Here is a 23,665-nt window from a genome sequence, read left to right on the forward strand (position 1 = left end):
TGCAAGATTCTAGAAATCTAACTACTCTAGCCCCAGGCACAGGATGACTCACTCCTGGTCTTCAACGGAATGAGTGCCATGCTGAGAACTGTAGGGCTTTATTGTTAGCTCTTGGCAGAGTAGGTTAGTCTCTCCTTACTTGAAGGAAATGCAAGAATCTTAGTTTCCCTGCTATGGCCACCTTCCTCAGTTTCTGGGTGAAGGCTTATATGAGACCAGATCAAATGGCCAGTATTCCAGACAATTTCAAGGCAAGAATCTTCAACATTTTGCCCAAGTTCTTTGTTGCCATAACTATTGGGCCCTGACTTTAATATGACATTGTGGGTGATGGGTTATGAACATGCATTTCCCAAACCATCCTGCTAATTCCCAGAAAAACTCCACTTCTGGTTTTGTGCAATATTACACTTAATTTCAGGATGAATGCTTTTTCTTTTTTAATTCACCTTCCTTTTTAATTAAACAAAATAACAAGAAAAACAAAAACCTTCTGAATGAAGCACAGAAATGAAATCTGGACTTTAAAGCTTTTCTCTTTCTCCTGCTGGATTTTCCAACTACAAATGACAGTAGTCTAAATAACCAATCTGATTACATGGACCGCAGCCTTGTTTAACTTCATGAAACTATGACCATGCCATGTAGGGACATTCAAGACGGACGGGTCATGGTGGAGAGTTCTGACAAAATGCAGTCCACTGAAAAAGGGAGCGGCAAGTCACTTCAGTATTCTTGCCATGAGAAACCCATGAACAGTATGAAAAGGCAAAAAAATAGGACACTGAAAGATGAACTCCCCAGGTCGGTAGGTGCCCTATATGCTGCTAGAGAAGAGAGGAGAACTAACTCCAGAAAGAATGAAGAAATGGAGCCAAAGCAAAACAAAAACAAAAACAAAAAACACCCGGTTGTGGATGTGACTGGTGATGGAAGCAATGTCTGATGCTGTAAAGAGCGATATTGCATAGGAACCTAGAATGTTAGGTCCATGAATCAAGGCAAATTAGAAATGGTCAAAGAGGAGATGGCAAGAGTGAACATCGACATTCTAGGAATCGGTGATCAGGATGGACTGGAATGGGTGAATTTAACTCAGATGACCATTATATCTACCACTGTGGGCAAGAAACCCTAAAGAAATGGAGTAGCACTCATAGTCAACAAAAGAGTCCAAAATGCAGTACTTGGATGCAATCTTAAAAACGAAAGAATGATCTCTGATTGATTCCAAGGCAAACCACTCAATATCACAGTAATCCAAGTCTATGCCTTAACCAATATTGCAGAAGTTGAACGGTTCTATGATGAAGACCTACAAGACCTCCTAGAATTAACGCTGAAAAAGATTGGATTAATCACCAACTCAATGGACATGAGTTTGGGTAATCTCAAGGAGTTGATAATGGACAGGGATGTCTGGCATTTTGCAGTCCATGGGGTCGCAAAGAGTCAGACACGGCTGAGTGGCTGAACTGAACTAATGACAGTAGTGATAGTAGGTAAGGGTGTAGATATGGGAGTAGCTGTAAATCCTGTCTCTAACTTGTCACTGACACCTCAATTCTTGTTATCCAGGAAAACCTGCAGCTAAGTTTACAACCACCACTCTGAAATATCTTTTTCACCTATATTATAAGGACACACAATGCCACAGTGGCTGAGGGACATAATTGATCAGGACCATCATTTTACTTCTGTGTTACTTACCCTGTGATCTTACCTCTCTATTGCTCTTTCAGGTTATCACCTTTAGTTTCCAAAATCTTTACTTTACTCTAAGTAGTATCTCTGCATTTAGTTTTGATCTCCCCAGTATGTCCATCATGCCATTAATCAGACTATTAGACCATAGCAATCCTAAATGAAAAAAATCTCTCATGATCCTCAGCTGAGACTTATCCACAGGATAAAGTCTAAATTCCAAAGCCTGACTCCATCCCCATCCTTTATCTCCAGTCTCATCACCTCATAACCTTCCCATATTCTTCTTGCTCCTGATATTTGAATCTCATCATTCACTTTCTATTTCCTTTAATATATATTGTTATGCTTCTGCTTCTTTGTTCTTGCTTTTCCTTCTGTTTGGAATTTACTTTCCCCACATCTCTACTTGGATAAATTTCTCATCCTTTAAGAATGTATTCAGAGGCCACCTACTCTGTGAAGTCATTCCCTATTCCTTTCTTCATTCTCCCAGAATAGAGCATACTTCTTTATCTTAAGTTCCCACAACAAATAAATTGTTCATGACTCTACCATAGCATGACAGGTGGTTAATTGTGTATCCATTTCCTCATTCATCTCCATTATTATCAATATAAATGTAACCATTCATAGTAAAATGCTACATTTTCTGGAAACTAGTAAACTTGAGACCTCTCTATCTTTCCACATAGTGTAGATAGAAAATAAAAAGGTATCTCCATAAGGTCCATGACAAATTTATGAAAGGAAAAGCCACAAAAGGGTATCTATGAAAAGAAATTGGGCTATAACTTAAGATTTAGGGATGAACCTAAAGAGAGAACCATTTTTCATTCTGGGTTTCTGTGATCTGGAGGAACATGCATCCCCCTAAATTAGGCAATTATTCTGTGCCTAATCAACTTAGTGGTCTTAAGGTGCCCACAAGCATTGTCACTGTCAACGAGGTACATTTCACCTAAATAGAACCCACATCCATTTGTACTAGCCTAGGTTTATCACTGAACTCCATTCAGCTGTGGATATGTTTCAAGGCCTCTTTTTCAATTGACATGAAACATTAGCTAACCTGATGTACTGATTCTCAAGGATGAAACTCTGACCTTGCTTCGTTCAACAGTATGCCTTGACCTGTGGTTGGCTTTTGTGATTCTGCTTGTGTGATTTGTTTTTATTTGAATTGGAAACATCCAGAGTATGATTAAAAAGCCAGCATTTCATAACTTAACCTTGATTGTAGTTCTTAGCCTCTAAGATGATGCCATAATAATAGTTCAACTACATGCTTAAGTACTGGAAAAATTTATCAAATCAGAATAGAATACTTACAACTGAAAACAGTGGAAACAAAGTGGATTACAAATAAGTTCATTTTTTGAAGATGATCTATGGAATTTGATTCAGGCTTCTTGGTTCAGCTCCTAAAGCCAGATCTCCTTTCATTCTACAACCTCTTGCAAGCTGTGCTATTCACGAGTAATTTTTATTTTGTAAAAGACTTATGTAACTAACTCTGCTCAGTACTTTATTCATAAAGGAGGGATAGTGGAGACACATTATATTAACAAAATAAGATGACAGGGTTTGTTACTTTCCTGTGGCAACGTCAGTCTAATTCCTAAAAGTCGTCAGAGATACTTTAGGAGTCAGAGCAGCATAAATCAACTCAGTCTGTTGGATTATTAGCACAGCCAATAAATGAGGTTTTGGAAACATTTTAATGATTGGTAAGTGCCCTGCTTTATCATAGACTTTAATAAAACAGCAACTGAAAAATAACTTTTGGTTTCATGTTGGTCAAGACTCAACTAAAATCCCTTGCTTGTTCTAGGTATCAGGGACATAGAAAGCTTTAAAAATAGTACGGGGCCAGGTGGTGAGCCTCCACAAAGGTTTGGTAAAGTAATATTTTCTAGAATAGAATTAGTAAAGGAATTCATCTTCATTTTGCTGGCTGAATGGGGACCTAATTGCCAACCTCTCCCATAAACCTTTCTCAGCCACTCTAACCCACAATCTTTTCTGTCTCTCAAAAACTTTTGCTCTGAGTCAGTGCCACATGCTTAAATATTGTACTTAATAACCTGAAGTCTGCTTGAGGGAATGTCCTTACATAGTCATTAAAATAGTAGTGAGTTGAGCATTGAGCTCAATCCAGTTGGGTTGACTGATTACTTAATTGGTTTTATAAATGTCAACAGATGTCATATATAGAGTTACAGGACATGTAGCAAAATGAGAAAACTAAGATTTGGAGCAAACAAGTAAACTTCAAATCCCAGCCTACAAATTTATCTCTTGTGATATTAAGTGCACATTACTTGCCCTGAAAATTGGAAACTCAGTTTCTTTATCTTTCAGAGTCATGCTATATTAAACGGGATGCTGTTTGTAAATTATAGGATGCTTGGGCCTAAATGTCCATTGACAGAGGAATGAATAAAAAAGATGTGGTACTTACATACAATGGAGTATGACTCAGCCATTAAAAAGAATGAAATACTGCAATTTGCAGCAACATGAATGGACCTAGAGATGATCATACCAAGTGAAGTAAACCAGACAAAGAGAAATATCAAATAGAAATATGCTATCCTTTATACGTGGAATCTAAAGAGGAATGATACATATGAACTTATTTACAAAACAGAAACAGACCCACAGACTTAGAGAATAAACTTATGGTTACCAGCAGGGAAGGGTTGGGGAAAGGGATATTAGGGAGTTTAGGATCAATATGTACATAATGGTATATTTAAAATAAATAACTGATAATGACGCACTATATAGTACAGGGAACTCTGCTCAGTGTTATGTGGCAGCCTGGATAGGATGGGAGTTTAGGGGAGAAAGGATACATGTAAGGCTGAGTTGTTTTGCAGTGTACCTGAAACTATCAAAACATTGTTAATCAGCTATACATCAATATAAAATAAAAAGCTGAAAAAAAGGTTACAAATTTTGATTAAAATAAATAATTTTAATGTGCTAGGAAAAAAGAAAAATATAACACACTAAAGTATTTGTAACCTATTGAACAATACACGACTAATGAAAAAATTACAAGGGGGCAGTCCTAAGATGGTGGAGGAATAGGATGGGGAGACCACTTTCTCCCTCACAAATTCATCAAAAGAACATTCTGATGCTGAGTAAACTTCACAAAACAACTTCTGAATGTTGGCAGAGGACATCAGGCATCCAGAAAAGCAGACCATTGTCTTCAAAAACAGGTAGGAAAAAATATAAAAGATGGAAAAAAGAGACAAAAGAGGTAGGGAGGGAGCTTTGTCCCAGGAAGGGAGCCTTAAAAAGAGAGAAGTTTCCAAACACCAGGAAACACTCTCACTGCCGAGTCTGTGGTGAGCCTTCAAAGCACAGAGGGCAACATAACAGAGAGGAAAAATAAATAAATAATTTAAACCCACAGATTACGAGCCCAAAGGAAACTCCCCCAGCGGAGAAGCAGCGCAGACGCCTGCATCTGCCACTAGCAAGCAGGATCTGGGCAGGGAGGCGCGGGCTGCAGTGCTTTTTTAAGAATCAGGCCGGAATGCCCCGAGCATATCCAGAGTGAACTAACTTGGGCTAGCAAACCAGACTGTGGGATAGCTACCACATGAAAAGCTCTAACATAAGATACCGCCAGGACTGCACACAGAACAAAGGACGGAACAAAGAATTAGCCGGCTGCAGACCATCCCCCTCCAGTGACAGGTAGCCAGAGCCAGAAGGGCCAGAAGGGGGCAATTGCAGCCCCAGAGAAACTTCCAAACTGCAAGCAAGCTTCTTTGCTAACTAAGACTTCTTGGGGTTCTGGACAGTCACCATCTGCCTAAGAAGGGGCACCAGTTGTACACCCAAAAAACTGAGCAGCAGGGACGGGAAAGGCAATAAGTCGCAGCAACCGTGCTTGCCAAATACCCAAGCTGCTCCGACCTGGGAAGGGCACAAAACGCAGGCCCAATTGAGTCTGCGCCTCTGAGGACTACCTGAGCACTGAGCCTGAGCGGCTTAGACCGGGGAGGTTCATGCAGCCCAGGGCCGGCCTCAGACGGTTCCTGGCAGAGCAACCTAGAGCCTGAGTGGTGTGTGCTGTGAGCAGGGGCAGGCCCAGCGTGGCTGAGACACTATGAGCACATGCCATCTTATTTGTTTGCAGCATCCCTCCCTCACCACAGCATGACTGAACAAGTGAGCCTAAAAAAAAAAAAAAGTGCCCACCACCATCCCCCTGTGTCAGGGCAGAAAACAGACACTGAAGAGACCAGCAAACAGAAGAAGCTAAAACAGAGGGAACGACCTTGGAAGTATAGATCTTAAGAAATATAAGCCAGACCAAGGAACTACTGAAAATGAATTGACCCCACACTGCCCGCAACAACACCACAGAAAGTCCCAGATATACCTTCACTATTTTTACTATCATTCTTTTTTTTGCTTTGGTTTTTTATTCTTTTTATTTTTTTTATTTTAACATTTTTTAAATTTTTAAGTTCTTAAAGCAAACACCATATATATATTTTTTTTGTGGTTTTTGTTGTTTTTTTTAAAATAATTTTTGTGACTTTTTTTTTCTTTCTTCTTCTTTTCTTTAATATTGTATTTTTGAAAATCCAACCTCTACTCTAGATTTTTAATCTTTGCTTTTTGGCATTTGTTATCAATTTTGTACCTTTAAAAACCCAATCTTCAGCACCCATTTTTACTTGAGAGCAAGATTATTGGCTTGACCGCTCTCTCCTCCTTTGGACTCTCCTTTTTCTCCACCAGGTGGCCTCTGTCTCTTCCCTCCCCCTTCTCTTCTCTACCCAACTCTGTGAATTTCTCTGTATTTCAGACGGTGGAGAACACTTAGGGAACTGGTTACTGGCTGGATCTGTCTCTCTCCTTTTCATTTCCCTCTTTTACCCTCCTGGCCACCTCTGTCTCCTTCCTCCCTCTCTTCTATGTATAACTCCATGAACATCTCTGAGCAGATCAGACAGTGGAGCATACATAAGGAAGTGATTACTGGCTAGCTTGCTCTCTCCTCTTCTGATCCCACCTCATCTCATTCCAGTCACCTCTAACTCCCCCCTCCCTCTTCTCTTCTCCGTGTAACTTAGTGAACCTCTCTGGGTGTCCCTCAATGTGGAGAAGCTTTTCATCTCTAACCTAGATGTTTTATCATCAGTGCTGTATAGATGGAGAAGTCTTGAGGCTACTGTAAAAATAAAACTGAAAACCAGAAGCAGGAGGCTTAAGTCCAAATCCTGAGAACATCGGAGAACTCCTGACTCAGGGAACATTAATCGATAGGAGCTCATCAAATGCCTCCATACATACTCTGAAACCAAGCTCCACCCAAGGGCCAACAAGTTCCAGAGCAAGACATACCATGCAAATTCTCCAGCAACACAGGAACACACCCCTGAGCTTCAATATACAGGCAGCTCAAGTTACTCCAAAACCACTGACATCTCATAACTCATTACTGGACACTTCATTGCACTCCAGAGAGGAGAAATCCAGCTCCAGCCACCAGAACTCCGACACAAGCTTCCCTAACCAAGAAACCTTGACAAGCCACTGATACAATCCCATTCACAGTGAGGAAACTCCATAATAAAGAGAACTCCACAAACCACCAGAATACAGAAAGGCCACCCCAAACGCAGTAATATAACCAAGATGAAGAGACAGAGGAATACTCAGCAGGTAAAGGAACCAGGAGAAATGCCCACCAAACCAAACAAAAGAGGAAGAAGTAGGGAATCTACCTGATAAAGAATTCTGAATAATGACAGTGAAAATGATCCAAAATCTTGAAATCACAATGGAATCACAGATAAATAGCGTAGAGACAAGGATCGAGAAGATGCAAGAAAGGTTTAACAAGGACCTAGAAGAAATAAAAAAGAGTCAATATATAATGAATAATGCAATAAATGAGATCAGAAACACTCTGGAGGCAACAAATAAAAGAATAACGGAGGCAGAAGATAGGATTAGTGAAATAGAAGATAGAATGGTAGAAATAAGTGAATCAGAGAGGAAAAAAGAAAAACAAATTAAAAGAAATGAGGACAATCTCCGAGACCTCCAGGACATGAAACACTCCAACATTTGAATTATAGGAGTCCCAGAAGAAGAAGACAAAAAGAAAGACCATGAGAATATACTTGAGGAGATAATACGGGAAAACTTCCCTAAAATGGGGAAGGAAATAATCACCCAAGTCCAAGAAACCCAGAGAGTCCCAAACAGGATAAACCCAAGGTGAAACACCCCAAGACACATATTAATCAAATTAACAAAGATCAAACATAAAGAACAAATATAAAAGCAGCAAGGGAAAAACAACAAATCACACACAAGGGGATTCCCATAATGATAACAGCTGATCTTTCAATAGAAACTCTTCAGGCCAGGAAGGAATGGCAAGACATACTTAAAGTGATGAAAGAAAATAACCTAAAGCCCAGATTAATGTACCCAGCAAGGATCTCATTCAAATATGAAGGAGAAATCAAAAGCTTTACAGACAAGCAAAAGCTGAGAGAATTCAGCACCACCAAACCAGCTCTCCAACAATTGCTAAAGGATATTCTCTAGACAGGAAACACAAAAAGGGTGTATAAACCAGAACCGCAAATAATAAAGCAAATGATAAGCATACTTATCAATAATTACCTTCAATGTAAACGAGTTGAATGCCCCAACCAAAAGACAAAGACTGGCTGAATGGATACAAAAACAAGACCCCTATGTATGTTGTCTACAAGAGACCCACTTCAAAACAAGGGACACATACAGACTGAAAGTGAAAGGCTGGAAAAAGATATTCCATGCAAATAGAGACCAAAAGAAAGCAGGAGTGGCAATACTCATATCCGATAAAATAGACTTTAAAACAAAGGCTGTGAAAAGAGACAAAGAAGGCCACTACATAATGATCAAAGGATCAATCCAAGAAGAAGATATAACAATTATAAACATACATGCACCCAACATAGGAGCACCACAATATGTAAGACAAATGCTAACAAGTATGAAAGGGGAAATCAACAATAACACAATAATAGTGGGAGACTTTAATACCCACTCACACCTATGGACAGATCAACTAAACAGAAAATTAACAAAGAAACACAAACTTTAAATGATACAATAGACCAGTTGGACCTAATTGATATCTATAGGACATTTCACCCTAAAACAATGAATTTCACCTTTTTCTCTAGTGCTCATGGAAACTTCTCCAGGATAGATCGCATCCTGGACCATAAATCTAGCCTTAATAAATTAAAAAAAAATTGAAATCATTCCAAGCATCTTTTCTGACCATAATGCATTAACATTAGATCTCAATTATAGGAGAAAAACTATTAAAAATTCCAACATATGGAGGCTGAACAACACGCTGCTGAATAACCAACAAATCACAGAAGAAATCAAAAAAGAAATAAAAATATGCATAGAAACTAATGAAAATGAAAACACAACAACCCAAAACCTGTGGGACACTATAAAAGCAGTGCTAAGGAGAAAGTTCATAGCAATACAGGCATACCTCAAGAAACAAGAAAAAAGTCAAATAAATAACCTAACTCTACACCTAAAGCAACTAGAAAAGGAAGAAATGGAGAAACCCAGGGTTAGTAGAAGGAAAGAAATCTTAAAAATTAGGGCAGAAATAAATGCAAAAGAAACAAAAGAGACCATAGCAAAAATCAACAAAGCCAAAAGCTGGTTCTTTAAAAGGATAAATAAAATTGACAAACCATTAGCCAGACTCATCAAGAAACAAAGGGAGAAAAATCAAATCAATAAAATTAGAAATGAAAATGGAGAGATCACAACAGACAACACAGAAATACAAAGGATCATAAGAGACTACTATCAGCAATTATATGCCAATAAAATGGACAACGTGGAAGAAATGGACAAATTCTTGCTGCTGCTGCTGCTTAGTCACTTCAGTCATGTCCGACTCTGTGCAATCCCAGAGGCGGCAGCCCACCAGGCTCCCCCATCCCTGGGATTCTCCAGGCACAAACACTGGAGTGGGTTGCCATTTCCTTCTCCAATGCATGAAAATGAAAAGTCAAAGTGAAGTCACTCAGTCGTGTCTGACTGTTTGCGACCACAGGGACTGCAGCCTACCAGGCTCCCCCGTCCATGGAATTTTCCAGGCAGGAGTACTAGAGTGGGGTGCCATGGCCAAATTCTTAGAAAAGTACAAAATTCCAAAACTGAATCAGGAAGAAATAGAAAATCTTAACAGACCCATCACAAGCACAGAAATTGAAAATGTAATCAGAAATCTTCCAGCAAACAAAAGCCCAGGTCCAGATGGCTTCACAGCTGAGTTCTACCAAAAATTTAGAGAAGAGCTAACACCTATCCTCCTCAAACTCTTCCAGAAAATTGCAGAGGAAAGTAAACGTCCAAACTCATTCTATGAGGCCACCATCACCCTTATACCAACACCTGACAAAGATGCCACAAGAAAAGAAAACTACAGGCCGATATCACTGATGAACATAGATGCAAAAATCCTTAACAAAATTCTAGCAATCAGAACCCAGCAACACATTAAAAAGTTCATACACCATGACCAAGTGGGCTTTATCCCAGGGATGCAAGGATTCTTCAATATCTGCAAATCAATCAATGTAATTCACCACATTAACAAATTGAAAAATAAAAGTCATATGATTATCTCAATAGATGCAGAGAAAGCCTTTGACAAAATTCAACATCCATTTATGATAAAAACTCTCCAGAAAGCAGGAATAGAAGGAACATACCTCAACATAATAAAAGCTATATATGACAAACCCACAGCAAACATTATCCTCAATGGTGAAAAATTGAAAGCATTTCCCCTAAAGTCAGGAACAAGACAAGGGTGCCCACTTTCACCGCTATTATTCAACATAGTTCTGGAAGTTTTGGTGATAGCAATCAGAGCAGAAAAAGAAATAAAAGGAATCCAAATTGGAAAAGAAGAAGTAAAACTCTCACTGTTTGCAGATGACATGATCCTTTAAAGAGAAAACCCTAAAGACTCCACCAGAAAATTATTAGAGCTAATCAATAAATATAGTAAAGTTGCGGGATATAAAATCAACACACAGATATCCCTTGCATTCCTATAAACTAATAATGAAAAAGCAGAAAAAGAAATCAAGGAAACAATTCCATTCACCATTACAATGAAAAGAATAAAGTACTTGGGAATATCTCTACCTAAAGAAACTAAAGAACTATGTATAGAAAACTATAAAACACTGATGAAAGACATCAAAGAGGACACTTATAGATGGAGAAATATACCAAGTTCGTGGATCGGAAGAATCAATATAGTAAAAATGAGTATACTACCCAAAGCAATCTACAGATTCAATGCAATCCCTATCAAGCTACCAGCGGTATTTTTCACAGAGCTAGAACAAATAATTTCACAATTTGTATGGAAATTTAAAAAAAAACTTGAATAGCCAAAGCAATCTTGAGAAAGAAGAATGGAACTGGAGGAATCAACCTGCCTGACATCAGGCACTACTACAAAGCCACAGTCATCAAGACAGTATGGTACTGGCACAAAGACAGAAATATAGATCAATGGAACAAAATAGAAAGCCCAGAGATAAATCCACACACCTAAGGACACCTTATCTTCGACAAAGGAGGCAAGAATATACAATGAATTAAAGACAATCTCTTTAACAAGTGGTGCTGGGAAAACTGGTCAACCACTTGTAAAAGAATGAAACTAGAACACTTTCTAACACCATACACAAAAATAAACTCAAAATGGATTAAAGATCTAAATGTAAGACCAGAAACTATAAAACTCCTAGGGGAGAACATAGGCAAAACACTCTCAGACATAAATCACAGCAGGATCCTCTATGATCCATCTCCCAGAATACTGGAAATAAAAGCAAAAATGAACAAATGGGATCTAATTAAAATTAAAAGCTTCTGCACAACAAAGGAAAATATAAGCAAGGTGAAAAGACAGTCTTCGGAATGGGAGAAAATAATAGCAAATGAAGCAACTGACAAACAACTAATCTCCAAAATATACAAGCAACTTATGCAGCTCAAGTCCAGAAAAATAAATGACCCAATCAAAAAATGGGCCAAATAATTAAATAGACATTTCTCCAAAGAAGACATACAGATGGCTAACAAACACATGAAAAGATGCTCAACATCACTCATTATTAGAGAAATGCAAATCAAAACCACAATGAGGTACCACTTCACACCAGTCAGAATGGTTGCGATCCAAAAGTCTACAAGCAATAAATGCTGGAGAGGGTGTGGAGAAAAGGGAACTCTCCTACACTGTTGGTGGGAACACAAACTAGTACAGCCACTATGGAGAACAGTGTGGAGATTCCTTAAAAAACTGGAAATAGAACTGCCTTATGACCCAGCAATCCCACTGCTGGGCATACACACCTAGGGAACTAGAACTGAAAGAGACACGTGTACCCCAGTGTTCATCATAGCACTGTTTATAATAGCCAGGATATGGAAGCAACCTAGAAGTCCATCAGCAGATGAATGGATAAGAAAGCTGTGGTACATATACACAATGGAGTATTCAGTTCAGTTCAGTTGCTCAGTCATGTTCGACTCCTTGTGACCCCATGAATCGCAGCACACCAGGCCTCCCTGTCCATCACTAACTCCCGGACTTCACTCAGACTCATGTCCATCGAGTCAGTGATGCCATCCAGCCATCTCATCCTCCGTCGTCCCCTTCTCCTCCTCCCCCCAATCCCTCCTAGCATCAGTGTTTACCAATGAGTCAACTCTTCTCATGAGGTGGCCGAAGTACTGGAGTTTCAGCTTCAGCATCATTCCCTCCAAAGAAATCCCAGGGTTGATCTCAGCCATTAAAAAGAATACATTTGAATGAGTTCTAATGAGGTGGATGAAACTGGAGCCGATTATACAGAGTGAAGTAAGCCAGAAAGAAAAACACCAATACAGTATACTAACACATACATATGGAATTTAGAAAGATGGTAATGATAACCCTGTATGTGAGACAGCAAAAGAGACACAGATGTAAAGAACAGACTTTTGGACTCTGTGGGAGAGGGAGAGGGTGGGATGATTTGGAAGAATGGCATTGAAACATGTATACTATCATGTAAGAAATGAATCGGTAGTCTAGGTTTGATACAGGATACAGGATGCTAGGGGCTGGTGCACTGGGATGACCCAGAAAGATGATATGGGGCGGGAGGTGGAAGGGACGTTCAGGGTTGGGAACTCATGTACACCTGTGGCGGATTCATGTCAATGTATGGCAAAACCAATACAGTATTGTAAAGGAAAAAAATCAAAAAGGAAAAGAGGGAAGAAAAAAAAAAGTTACAGGATGCTTGGCATATAGGAGGTGCTTAATGACTGGGAGCAATGGACCTAAGTCTAAGAATGGGGAACTAGGTTTATGTACATTGCAGAAGGAAATGAAAACACACTCCAGTATTCTTGCTGGGAAAAATCCCATGGACAGAGGAGCCTAGTAGACTACAGTCCATGGGGTCTCACAGAGTTGGCATGATCTAGCTGCTAAGCAACAACAATAAAGCTGTTCCTATACAAGGAAGAATGGCCATTATGGAGCAATGATCTAAACACTTAGTAATACAGCTTTCCTAAATATGTGCCTCCAGGTCTGGAGGTGTGACAGACTTGAAGGCAGGTGAATGAACTGGGTGACTTTTCAAGGCTCATTTCCACTGTTTCCAGGTTCATCAGGAGACCAGCTCTCTACAAGGCTACTAAGCAAGTAACTTCTCACAGTTCCCATGCCCATAAAGCCAAAGATTAAACAGTCTCATCCAAACAGACATAAAAATACAATGTAAGAGCTACAGAAAGTGTAATATCAAACGAAACTGTATAGGCAAGATCAACAAAAGAAATAAAGCACAAGGAAATCAAACACTTTAATAGGCCCATTTTGCAAAGCATAAAGCAAAACTAGTCGATGACGGAATTTTATTTTCATAAGCATTAAACTCACTTCCAAACAACTTAAGGTAAGGAATTACCCAGCGCTGAGCATGACAAAAAGACATCATTTACCAGAGTTCACAATGTGTCAGAGGTTCACCTGTCTCTGGCCACTACAAGCCTATGAGCCTTGCTTTTTTGGATGATGTCACCAGAATAGTGAGCAAGTTCATGCAGGTGATCATTTCAGGGAAAAAGAAGGTTTAATCAGCAAGACTGTAAAAGTAGGAGATGAGGGCTCATTAAAGCTCTCACCCAACCAACCTTAAAGGCACTGCCGGCTCTCAGTAGGGGGACTCACTGGCTTCTCTGCCATGCTCCCCCTGTGTTCAGCAGTCTCTCTGCAACCCTACATACACCTCACCTCATTCCCAGCAAGTATGCCTGCCACCCAGCATCATCATTAGCTGTAGTGGGGATTAGAACTGAATCCTTTTCAGGAAGCACAGGAGACCTATAAATCAACAACTGGTTGGAAACAGATGGGGAGACCAGAAGGGGAAGGGAAGAACAGTGACAGTTTCCCCTGCACCACACCAGCCTCACCTTGCAGGAACAGACGGAACACCTGTCTTCTTTCAGAGTCCACACCTGCCCATTGCGCTTCAGCCCTCCTTCGTGGGGGCAGTCACCAGAGCAGGAGGGCCCAGAGGGACAGAGGCAGTCGAAGCCCCCTGCCAGGTTGATGCAGGCAGAATCATTCCAACAGGTATGGGTTCTTAAGGCACATTCATCAATGTCTGCAAGAGAGAAAGCAGGGAGCTTTAGACTCTAGCCAAGATGATTATTAGAAAGTCATAATCACTGACTGTAGCACTAGTTAACATCATTGAGTGTTTGCTTTGGGTCAAGTACTGTGCCAAGCTGTTCACATGCCTTATCTCCTTTACTCTGCAAAGGAGCTCTGTGTAGGACAATCTGTTCTTATCTCTAGTTGGGAAATGATGGAACTGAGGCTCCTGTAAGTTAAATAGCATGTCCACTGTCATATAGCTAATAAGTGGCCAGTCTGGGACTCAAACCCATAGCTGTCAGACTCTAATTACTGAATTATTCAGTAGCAACCCTGAACTGGTTTTAGGAGATCCTCAAGAACTATACCATCCATTTATACCAGGCAATAAATACTGCTAATTCATTAACAGTATGGAGACACCCCATTGAGATCTGGGTCGTTTAGAAAAGTTGTGAATAGATGAGCCACTGAGTAGGAACAAGTGAGCAACGAGGGCAATCCTGAGCCAATTAGACTGCCCCCAGATCCTGGGGCCAACGTTAAAAGAAAAGGAAATAATTCTTAGAGGATGCCTTGCCTAATCAAAAACTCACCTCCTTAATGACTAGCAGCAATTTTGCTCACACAAGAAAACATCTTGAGGCTACCGTTGAGGTATGGCATGAATTCTGATGAAAAACACAGTATATTTTGCTGTTTTTCATTGACAGTCAAGTATGGAAGAAAAACATAAATCCAGTAGCCCCCTTAACATTCAGAGCTCTGGTGACCTTAGCATCTTAAACAGATAGCTATACATCCCTGGTTGGAGTCCTTTTCCTGAACCTACTCCTTCACAAGCCAGCAAATTCCATCTTTGAATAACTCTTTCAGAAATGTCTTCATTATATTGAAATAAAATATATTATTTAGTAACTTCTACTTAGGTACCAGTTCTGAAATCACTCAAGGAAAGTCTACTTGATTTTTCTTATGACAGTCTTTAAAGTATTTGTATTTGAAAACATCAGCCATTTGTCTGTCAGGTCATTTGTCTTCTCCATTGATTAATCTACTGCCAAGCCCTTCAAATATCTTTCAGATGACAACATATTTTAACCAAAAGTCTGCTCTGCACCAGGGTTTTTTGCACACTGGTGCTATAAATGTTGAAAGTGACTTAAAGACACTGTTCTAATGCAAGTGATGAGGAGGAACACAGCAGTATATATAAAACTGGTGGTAGGCTACTAATTGGTAGGCTTGACTCCTACTGTAGGTGAGAATAACAGTATAAATTAACTTACTCTTCACACAAAAATCCATCTTAATTGTAGGCATTTTTAAAAAAGAATTATGGAAGTAAGTTGTACACAAAAAAGTAATTATAAGTGGCATTTCCCATTTAGGTACTCAAAAATGTGCTCAGAGGAGGAGGGGAGGGAAAGATGGCGGAGGAATAGGACGGGAAGATCACGTTCTCCCTCACAAACTCCTCAAAAGAACATTTCAACGCCGAGCAAACTCCACAAAACAACTTCTGTAGGCTGGCAGAGGACATCAGGCAACCAGAAAAGCAGACCATTGTCTTCAAAAACAGGTAGGAAAAAATATAAAAGACGAAAAAGGAGACAAAGGAGGTGGGGAGGGAGCTCTGTCCCGAGAAGGGAAGCCCGTCCCGGGAAGGGAATTTTAAGAAGAGAGGTTTCCAAACACCAGGAAACACTCTCCCTGCCGAGTCTGTGGCAAGCCTTGGAAACACAGAGGGCAACATAACAGGAAGGAAAAATAGATAAATAATTAAAACCAACAGATTACAAGCCCACCAGTAACTCCCCCAGCGGAAAAGCAGCACAGACGCTGCATCCGCCATTGGGAAGTGGGGGCAGGGCAGGGACGCGCGGGAGGCGCGGGCTGCAGAGCTTTGCAAGAATCGGGCAGGAACGCCCCACGCGCAACCAGAACGATCTAACTTGGGCTAGCAAACCAGACTGTGGGATAGCTACCACGCGAAAAGCTCGAACATAAGACACCGCCAGGACTGAGCACAGAACAAAGGACGGAACGGAAAAAGCCGGCTGCAGACCATTCCCCGCCGGGGACAGGCAGCCAGAGCCGTAAGGACTGGAAAGGGGCAATTGCAGACCCGGAGAGACTTTACTTACCTAACTGCAAGCAGGCTCCTTTGCTAAGACTTCTGGGGGTGCTGGACAGTCACAGTCTGCCTCACAGGGTGCGCCAGCGGTCCACCCAGAGAGCTGAGTGGCAGCGGCGGAAAAGGTGACAAGCCACGGCGATCGCGCTCGCCAAACTCCTGAGCTACTCGGACCTGGGAAGGGCACAAAGCACAGTCCCAGCCGCATTTGTGCCTCTGAGGGCTGCCTGAGGGCCGAACCTGAGCGGCTTGGACCGGGGAAGTGCACGCAGCCTAGGGCCGGCCCCAGACGGTTCCCGGCTGAGCATCGTAGAGCCGGAGCGGTTTGTGCGCCGCGAGAAAGGACAGGTCAAGCGGGGCAGAGATACTGTGTACACACGACAGTGCTATTTGTTTGCAGCATCCCCCCTCCCCACAGCGCGACTGAACTAGTGAGCCTAAAAACCAGCAAACAGAAGAAGTTAAACAGAGGGAACCACCTTGGAAGTGAGCCCACACGGCCCATAACATCAGAGAAGAGCCAGATATATTTTTAATTTTTTAATATTTTTAAAATCATTCTTTTCTTTTTTTTTTTTTGCTTTTGGCTTTTTTTTTCCTTTTTTTCCGAGCTTTTTTTAAATTGTTAAGTCTTCTATTTCTCCTCTAATTTTTATTTCTATAACCTAGTATTACTATTTTTAAAAAAAAAAGACTTTTTTTTTTTTTTAAGGCAAACACCATATATACTCTCTGGATGGTTGTTGGTGTTTTGTTTTGTTTTTTTGTTTTTTAATAATTCTTTTTTTTTTCTTTCTTCCTTTTTCCTTCTGCTTTTCTTTAATATTGTATCTTTGAAAATCCAACCTCTACTCCAGATTTTTAATCTTTGCTCTTAGGTTTTTGTTGTCAATTTGTACATTTAAAAACCCAAACTTCACTACCCAAGTTTACCTGAGAGCGAGATTACTGGCTTGACCACTCTCTCCTCCTCTGGACTCTCGTTTTTCTCCACCAGGGGGCCTCTGTCTCTTTTCTCCCCCATCTCTTCTCTATCCAACTCTGTGAATCTCTGTGTGTTCCAGATGGTAGAGAACACCTAAGGAACTGGTTACTGGCAGGATTTGTCTCTCTCCTACTCATTCCTCTCTCTTATCCTCCTGGTCACCTCTGTCTACTTCCTCACTCTCCTCTTCCCCGTATAACTCTGTAAATACCTCTGAGCGGTCCAGACTATAGAGCGCACATAAGGAAGTGACTACTGGCTAGCTTGCTCTCTCCTCTATTGATCTCACCGCATCTCATTCCGGTTACCTCTAACTACCCCCTCCATCTTCTCTTCTCCTTGTAACTCAGTGAACCTCTCTGAGTGTCCCTCAATGTGGAGAAACTTTTCATCTTTAACCTAGATGTTTTATCATCGGTGCTGTATAGATGGAGAAGACTAGAGGCTACTGTAAAAATAAAACTGAAAACCAGAAGCAGGAAGCTTAAACCCAAAGCCTGAAAACATTAGAGAACTCTTGAATTCAGGGAACATTAAGCAATAGGAGCTCATCAAATGCCTTCATACCTACACCGAAACCAAGCTCCACCCAAGGGCCAAGTTCCAAAACAAGACATACCACCCAAATTCTCCAGCAACACAGGAACACTCCCCTGAGCCTCAATATACAGGCAGCTCAAAATTATCCCAAAACCTTTGATGTCTCATAACCCATTACGGGTCACTCCACTGCACTCCAGAGAGAAGAAACCCAGCTCCACCCACCAAAACTCCAACACAAGCCTCCCTAACCGGGAAACCTTGACAAGCCACTGATAGAACCCCACCCAAAGTGAGGAAGCTCCATAATAAAGAGAACTCCACAAATTATCAGAATATAAAAAGGCCACCCCAAACACAGCAATATAACCAAGAGGAAGAGACAGAGGAATACTCAGCAGGTGAAGCAACAGGAGAGTTGCCCACCAAACCAAACAAAAGAGGAAGAAGTAGGGAATCTACCGGAGAAGGAATTCCGAATATTGATAGTGAAAATGATCCAAAATCTTGAAATCAAAATGGAAACACAGATAAATAGCCTAGAGACAAGGATTGAGAAGATGCAAGAAAGGTTTAACAAGGACCTAGAAGAAATAAAAAAGAGTCAAAATATAATGAATAACACAATAAATGAGATCAGAAACTCTCTGGAGGCAACAAATAGTAGAATAACGGAGGCAGAAGATAGGATTAGTGAAATAGAAGATAGAATGGTAGAAATAAATGAATCAGAGAGGAAACAAGAAAAACGAATTAAAAGAAACGAGGACAATCTCAGAGACCTCCAGGACAATATGAAACGCTCCAACATTCGAATTATAGGAGTCCCAGAAGAAGAAGACAGAAAGAAAGATCATGAGAAAATCCTTGAGGAGATAATAGTTGAAAACTTCCCTAAAATGGGGAAGGAAATAATCACCCAAGTCCAAGAAACACAGAGAGTCCCAAATAGGATAAACCCAAGGCGAAACACCCCAAGACACATATTAATCAAATTAACAAAGATCAAACACAAAGAACAAATATTAAAAGCAGCAAGGGAAAAACAACAAATAACACACAAGGGGATTCCCATAAGGATAACAGCTTATCTGTCAATAGAAACTCTTCAGGCCAGGAGGGAATGGCAAGACATACTTAAAGTGATGAAAGACAATAACCTACAGCCCAGATTACTGTACCCAGCAAGGATCTCATTCAAATACGAAGGAGAAATCAAAAACTTTACAGACAAGCAAAAGCTGAGAGAATTCAGCACCACCAAACCAGCTCTCCAACAAATTCTAAAGGATATCCTCTAGACAGGAAACACGAAAAGCGTGTATATACCCGAACCCAAAACAATAAAGTAAATGGCAACGGGATCATACTTATCAATAATTACCTTAAACGTAAATGGGTTGAACGCCCCAACCAAAAGACAAAGACTGGCCGAATGGATACAAAAACAAGACCCCTCTATATGCTGCTTACAAGAGACCCACCTCAAAACAAGGGACACATACAGACTGAAAGTGAAGGGCTGGAAAAAGATATACCACGCGAATAGAGACCAAAAGAAAGCAGGAGTGGCAATACTCATATCCGATAAAATAGACTTTAAAACAAAGGCTGTGAAAAGAGACAAAGAAGGCCACTACATAATGATCAAAGGAACAATCCAAGAAGAAGATATAACAATTATAAATATATATGCACCCAATATAGGAGCACCACAATATGTAAGACAAATGCTAACAAGTATGAAAGGGGAAATCAACAATAACACAATAATAGTGGGAGACTTTAATACCCCACTCACACCTATGGACAGATCAACTAAACAGAAAATTAACAAAGAAACGCAAACTTTAAATGATACATTAGATCAGTTAGACCTAATTGATATCTATAGGACATTTCACCCCAAAACAACGAATTTCACCTTTTTTTCAAGTGCTCATGGAACCTTCTCCAGGATAGATCACATCCTGGGCCATAAATCTAAACTTGATAAATTCAAGAAAATCGAAATCATTCCAAGCATCTTTTCTGACCATAATGCATTAAGCTTAGATCTCAATTACAGGAGAAAAACTATTAAAAATGCCAACATATGGAGGTTGAACAACACACTTCTGAATAACCAACAAATCACAGAAGAAATCAAAAAAGAAATCAAAATATGCATAGAAACTAATGAAAATGAAAACACAACAACCCAAAACCTGTGGGACACTATAAAAGCAGTGCTAAGAGGAAAGTTCATAGCAATACAGGCATACCTCAAGAAACAAGAAAAAAGTCAAATAAATAACCTAACTCTACAACTAAAGCAACTAGAAAAGGAAGAGTTGGAGAACCCCAGAGTTAGTAGAAGGAAAGAAATCTTAAAAATTAGGGCAGAAATAAATGCAAAAGAAACAAAAGAGACCATAGCAAAAATCAACAAAGCCAAAAGCTGGTTCTTTGAAAGGATAAATAAAATTGACAAACCATTAGCCAGACTCATCAAGAAGCAAAGAGAGAAAAATCAAATCAATAAAATTAGAAATGAAAATGGAGAGATCACAACAGACAACACAGAAATACAAAGGATCATAAGAGACTACTATCAGCAGTTGTATGCCAATAAAATGGACAACGTGGAAGAAATGGACAAATTCTTAGAAAAGTACAATTTTCCAAAACTGAACCAGGAAGAAATAGAAAATCTTAACAGACCCATCATAAGCATGGAAATTGATACTGTAATCAGAAATCTTCCAGCAAACAAAAGCCCAGGTCCAGATGGCTTCACAGCTGAATTCTACCAAAAATTTCGAGAAGAGCTAACACCTATCCTCCTCAAACTCTTCTAGAAAATTGCAGAGGAAGGTAAACGTCCAAACTCATTCTATGAGGCCACCATCACCCTAATACCAAAACCTGACAAGGATGTCACAAAAAAAAGAAAACTACAGGCCAATATCTCTGATGAACATAGATGCAAAAATCCTCAATAAAATTCTAGCAATCAGAATCCAACAACACATTAAAAAGATCATACACCATGACCAAGTGGGCTTTATCCCAGGGATGCAAGGATTCTTCAATATCCACAAATCAATCAATGTAATTCACCACATTAACAAATTGAAAAATAAAAACCATATGATTATCTCAATAGATGCAGAGAAGGCCTTTGACAAAATTCAACATCCATTTATGATAAAAACTCTCCAGAAAGCAGGAATAGAAGGAACATACCTCAACATAATAAAAGCTATCTATGACAAACCCACAGCAAACATTATCCTCAATGGTGAAAAATTGAAAGCATTTCCCCTAAAGTCAGGAACAAGACAAGGGTGTCCACTTTCACCGCTACTATTCAACATAGTTCTGGAAGTTTTGGCCACAGCAATCAGACCAGAAAAAGAAATAAAAGGAATCCAAATTGGAAAAGAAGAAGTAAAACTCTCACTGTTTGCAGATGACATGATCCTCTACATGGAAAACCCTAAAGACTCCACCAGAAAATTACTAGAGCTAATCAATGACTATAGTAAAGTTGCAGGATATAAAATCAACACACAGAAATCCCTTGCATTCCTATACACAAATAATGAGAAAGTAGAAAAAGAAATTAAGGAAACAATTCCATTCACCATTGCAACGAAAAGAATAAAATACTTAGGAATATATCTACCTAAAGAAACTAAAGACCTATATATAGAAAACTATAAAACACTGATGAAAGAAATCAAAGAGGACACTAATAGATGGAGAAATATACCATGTTCATGGATTGGAAGAATCAATATAGTGAAAATGAGTATACTACCCAAAGCAATTTACAAATTCAATGCAATCCCTATCAAGCTACCAGCCACATTTTTCACAGAACTAGAACAAATCATTTCAAGATTTGTATGGAAATACAAAAAACCTCGAATAGCCAAAGCAATCTTGAGAAAGAAGAATGGAACTGGAGGAATCAACTTGCCTGACTTCAGGCTCTACTACAAAGCCACAGTCATCAAGACAGTATGGTACTGGCACAAAGACAGACATATAGATCAATGGAACAAAATAGAAAGCCCAGAGATAAATCCACACACATATGGACACCTTATCTTTGACAAAGGAGGCAAGAATATACAATGGAGTAAAGACAATCTCTTTAACAAGTGGTGCTGGGAAAACTGGTCAACCACTTGTAAAAGAATGAAACTAGATCACTTTCTAACACCGCACACAAAAATAAACTCAAAATGGATTAAAGATCTAAATGTAAGATCAGAAACTATAAAACTCCTAGAGGAGAACATAGGCAAAACACTCTCAGACATAAATCACAGCAGGATCCTCTATGATCCACCTCCCAGAATTCTGGAAATAAAAGCAAAAATAAACAAATGGGATCTAATTAAAATTAAAAGCTTCTGCACAACAAAGGAAAATATAAGCAAGGTGAAAAGACAGCCTTCTGAATGGGAGAAAATAATAGCAAATGAAGCAACTGACAAACAACTAATCTCAAAAATATACAAGCAACTTATGCAGCTCAATTCCAGAAAAATAAACGACCCAATCAAAAAATGGGCCAAAGAACTAAATAGACATTTCTCCAAAGAAGACATGCGGATGGCTAACAAACACATGAAAAGATGCTCAACATCACTCATTATTAGAGAAATGCAAATCAAAACCACAATGAGGTACCACTTCACACCAGTCAGAATGGCTGCGATCCAAAAATCTGCAAGCAATATATGCTGGAGAGGGTGTGGAGAAAAGGGAACCCTCCTACACTGTTGGTGGGAATGCAAACTAGTACAGCCACTATGGAGAACAGTGTGGAGATTCCTTAAAAAATTGCAAATAGAACTACCTTATGACCCAGCAATCCCACTGCTGGGCATACACACCGAGGAAACCAGAATTGAAAGAGACACATGTACCCCAATGTTCATCGCAGCACTGTTTATAATAGCCAGGACATGGAAACAACCTAGATGTCCATCAGCAGATGAATGGATCAGAAAGCTGTGGTACATATACACAATGGAGTATTACTCAGCCGTTAAAAAGAATTCATTTGAATCAGTTCTGATGAGATGGATGAAACTGGAGCCGATTATACAGAGTGAAGTAAGCCAGAAAGAAAAACACCAATACAGTATACTAACACATATATATGGAATTTAGGAAGATGGCAATGACGACCCTGTATGCAAGACAGGGAAAGAGACACAGATGTGTATAACGGACTTTTGGACTCAGAGGGAGAGGGAGAGGGTGGGATGATTTGGGAGAATGACATTCTAACATGTATACTATCATGTGAATTGAATCACCAGTCTATGTCTGACGCAGGATGCAGCATGCTTGAGGCTGGTGCATGGGGATGACCCAGAAAGATGTTATGGGGAGGGAGGTGGGAGGGGGGTTCATGTTTGGGAATGCATGTAAGAATTAAAGATTTTAAAATTTAAAAAATAAAAAACTAAAATTAAAAAAAAATAAAAATAAAAATGGATAAGCAACAAGAGCCTATTGCATAGCA

The 23,665-nt window shown here is 39.8% G+C and overlaps 1 protein-coding gene across 4 annotated transcripts in view; it reads right to left on the bottom strand.

The window, feature by feature from the left end:
* NELL1 (neural EGFL like 1) overlaps window positions 1–23,665 on the bottom strand; it is a 1,018,153-nt gene that overhangs the window by 26,455 nt on the left and 968,033 nt on the right. For all 4 annotated transcript variants that reach the window (XM_069565320.1, XM_069565321.1, XM_069565323.1 and 1 more), the window contains one exon: window positions 14,287–14,480. In XM_069565320.1, the coding sequence (XP_069421421.1) occupies window positions 14,287–14,480 (194 nt within the window). The remainder of the gene's footprint in view (window positions 1–14,286; window positions 14,481–23,665) is intronic.

The sequence above is a fragment of the Ovis canadensis genome, chromosome 21 (genome assembly GCF_042477335.2).
Source record: "Ovis canadensis isolate MfBH-ARS-UI-01 breed Bighorn chromosome 21, ARS-UI_OviCan_v2, whole genome shotgun sequence".
Lineage (NCBI taxonomy): Eukaryota > Metazoa > Chordata > Mammalia > Artiodactyla > Bovidae > Ovis > Ovis canadensis.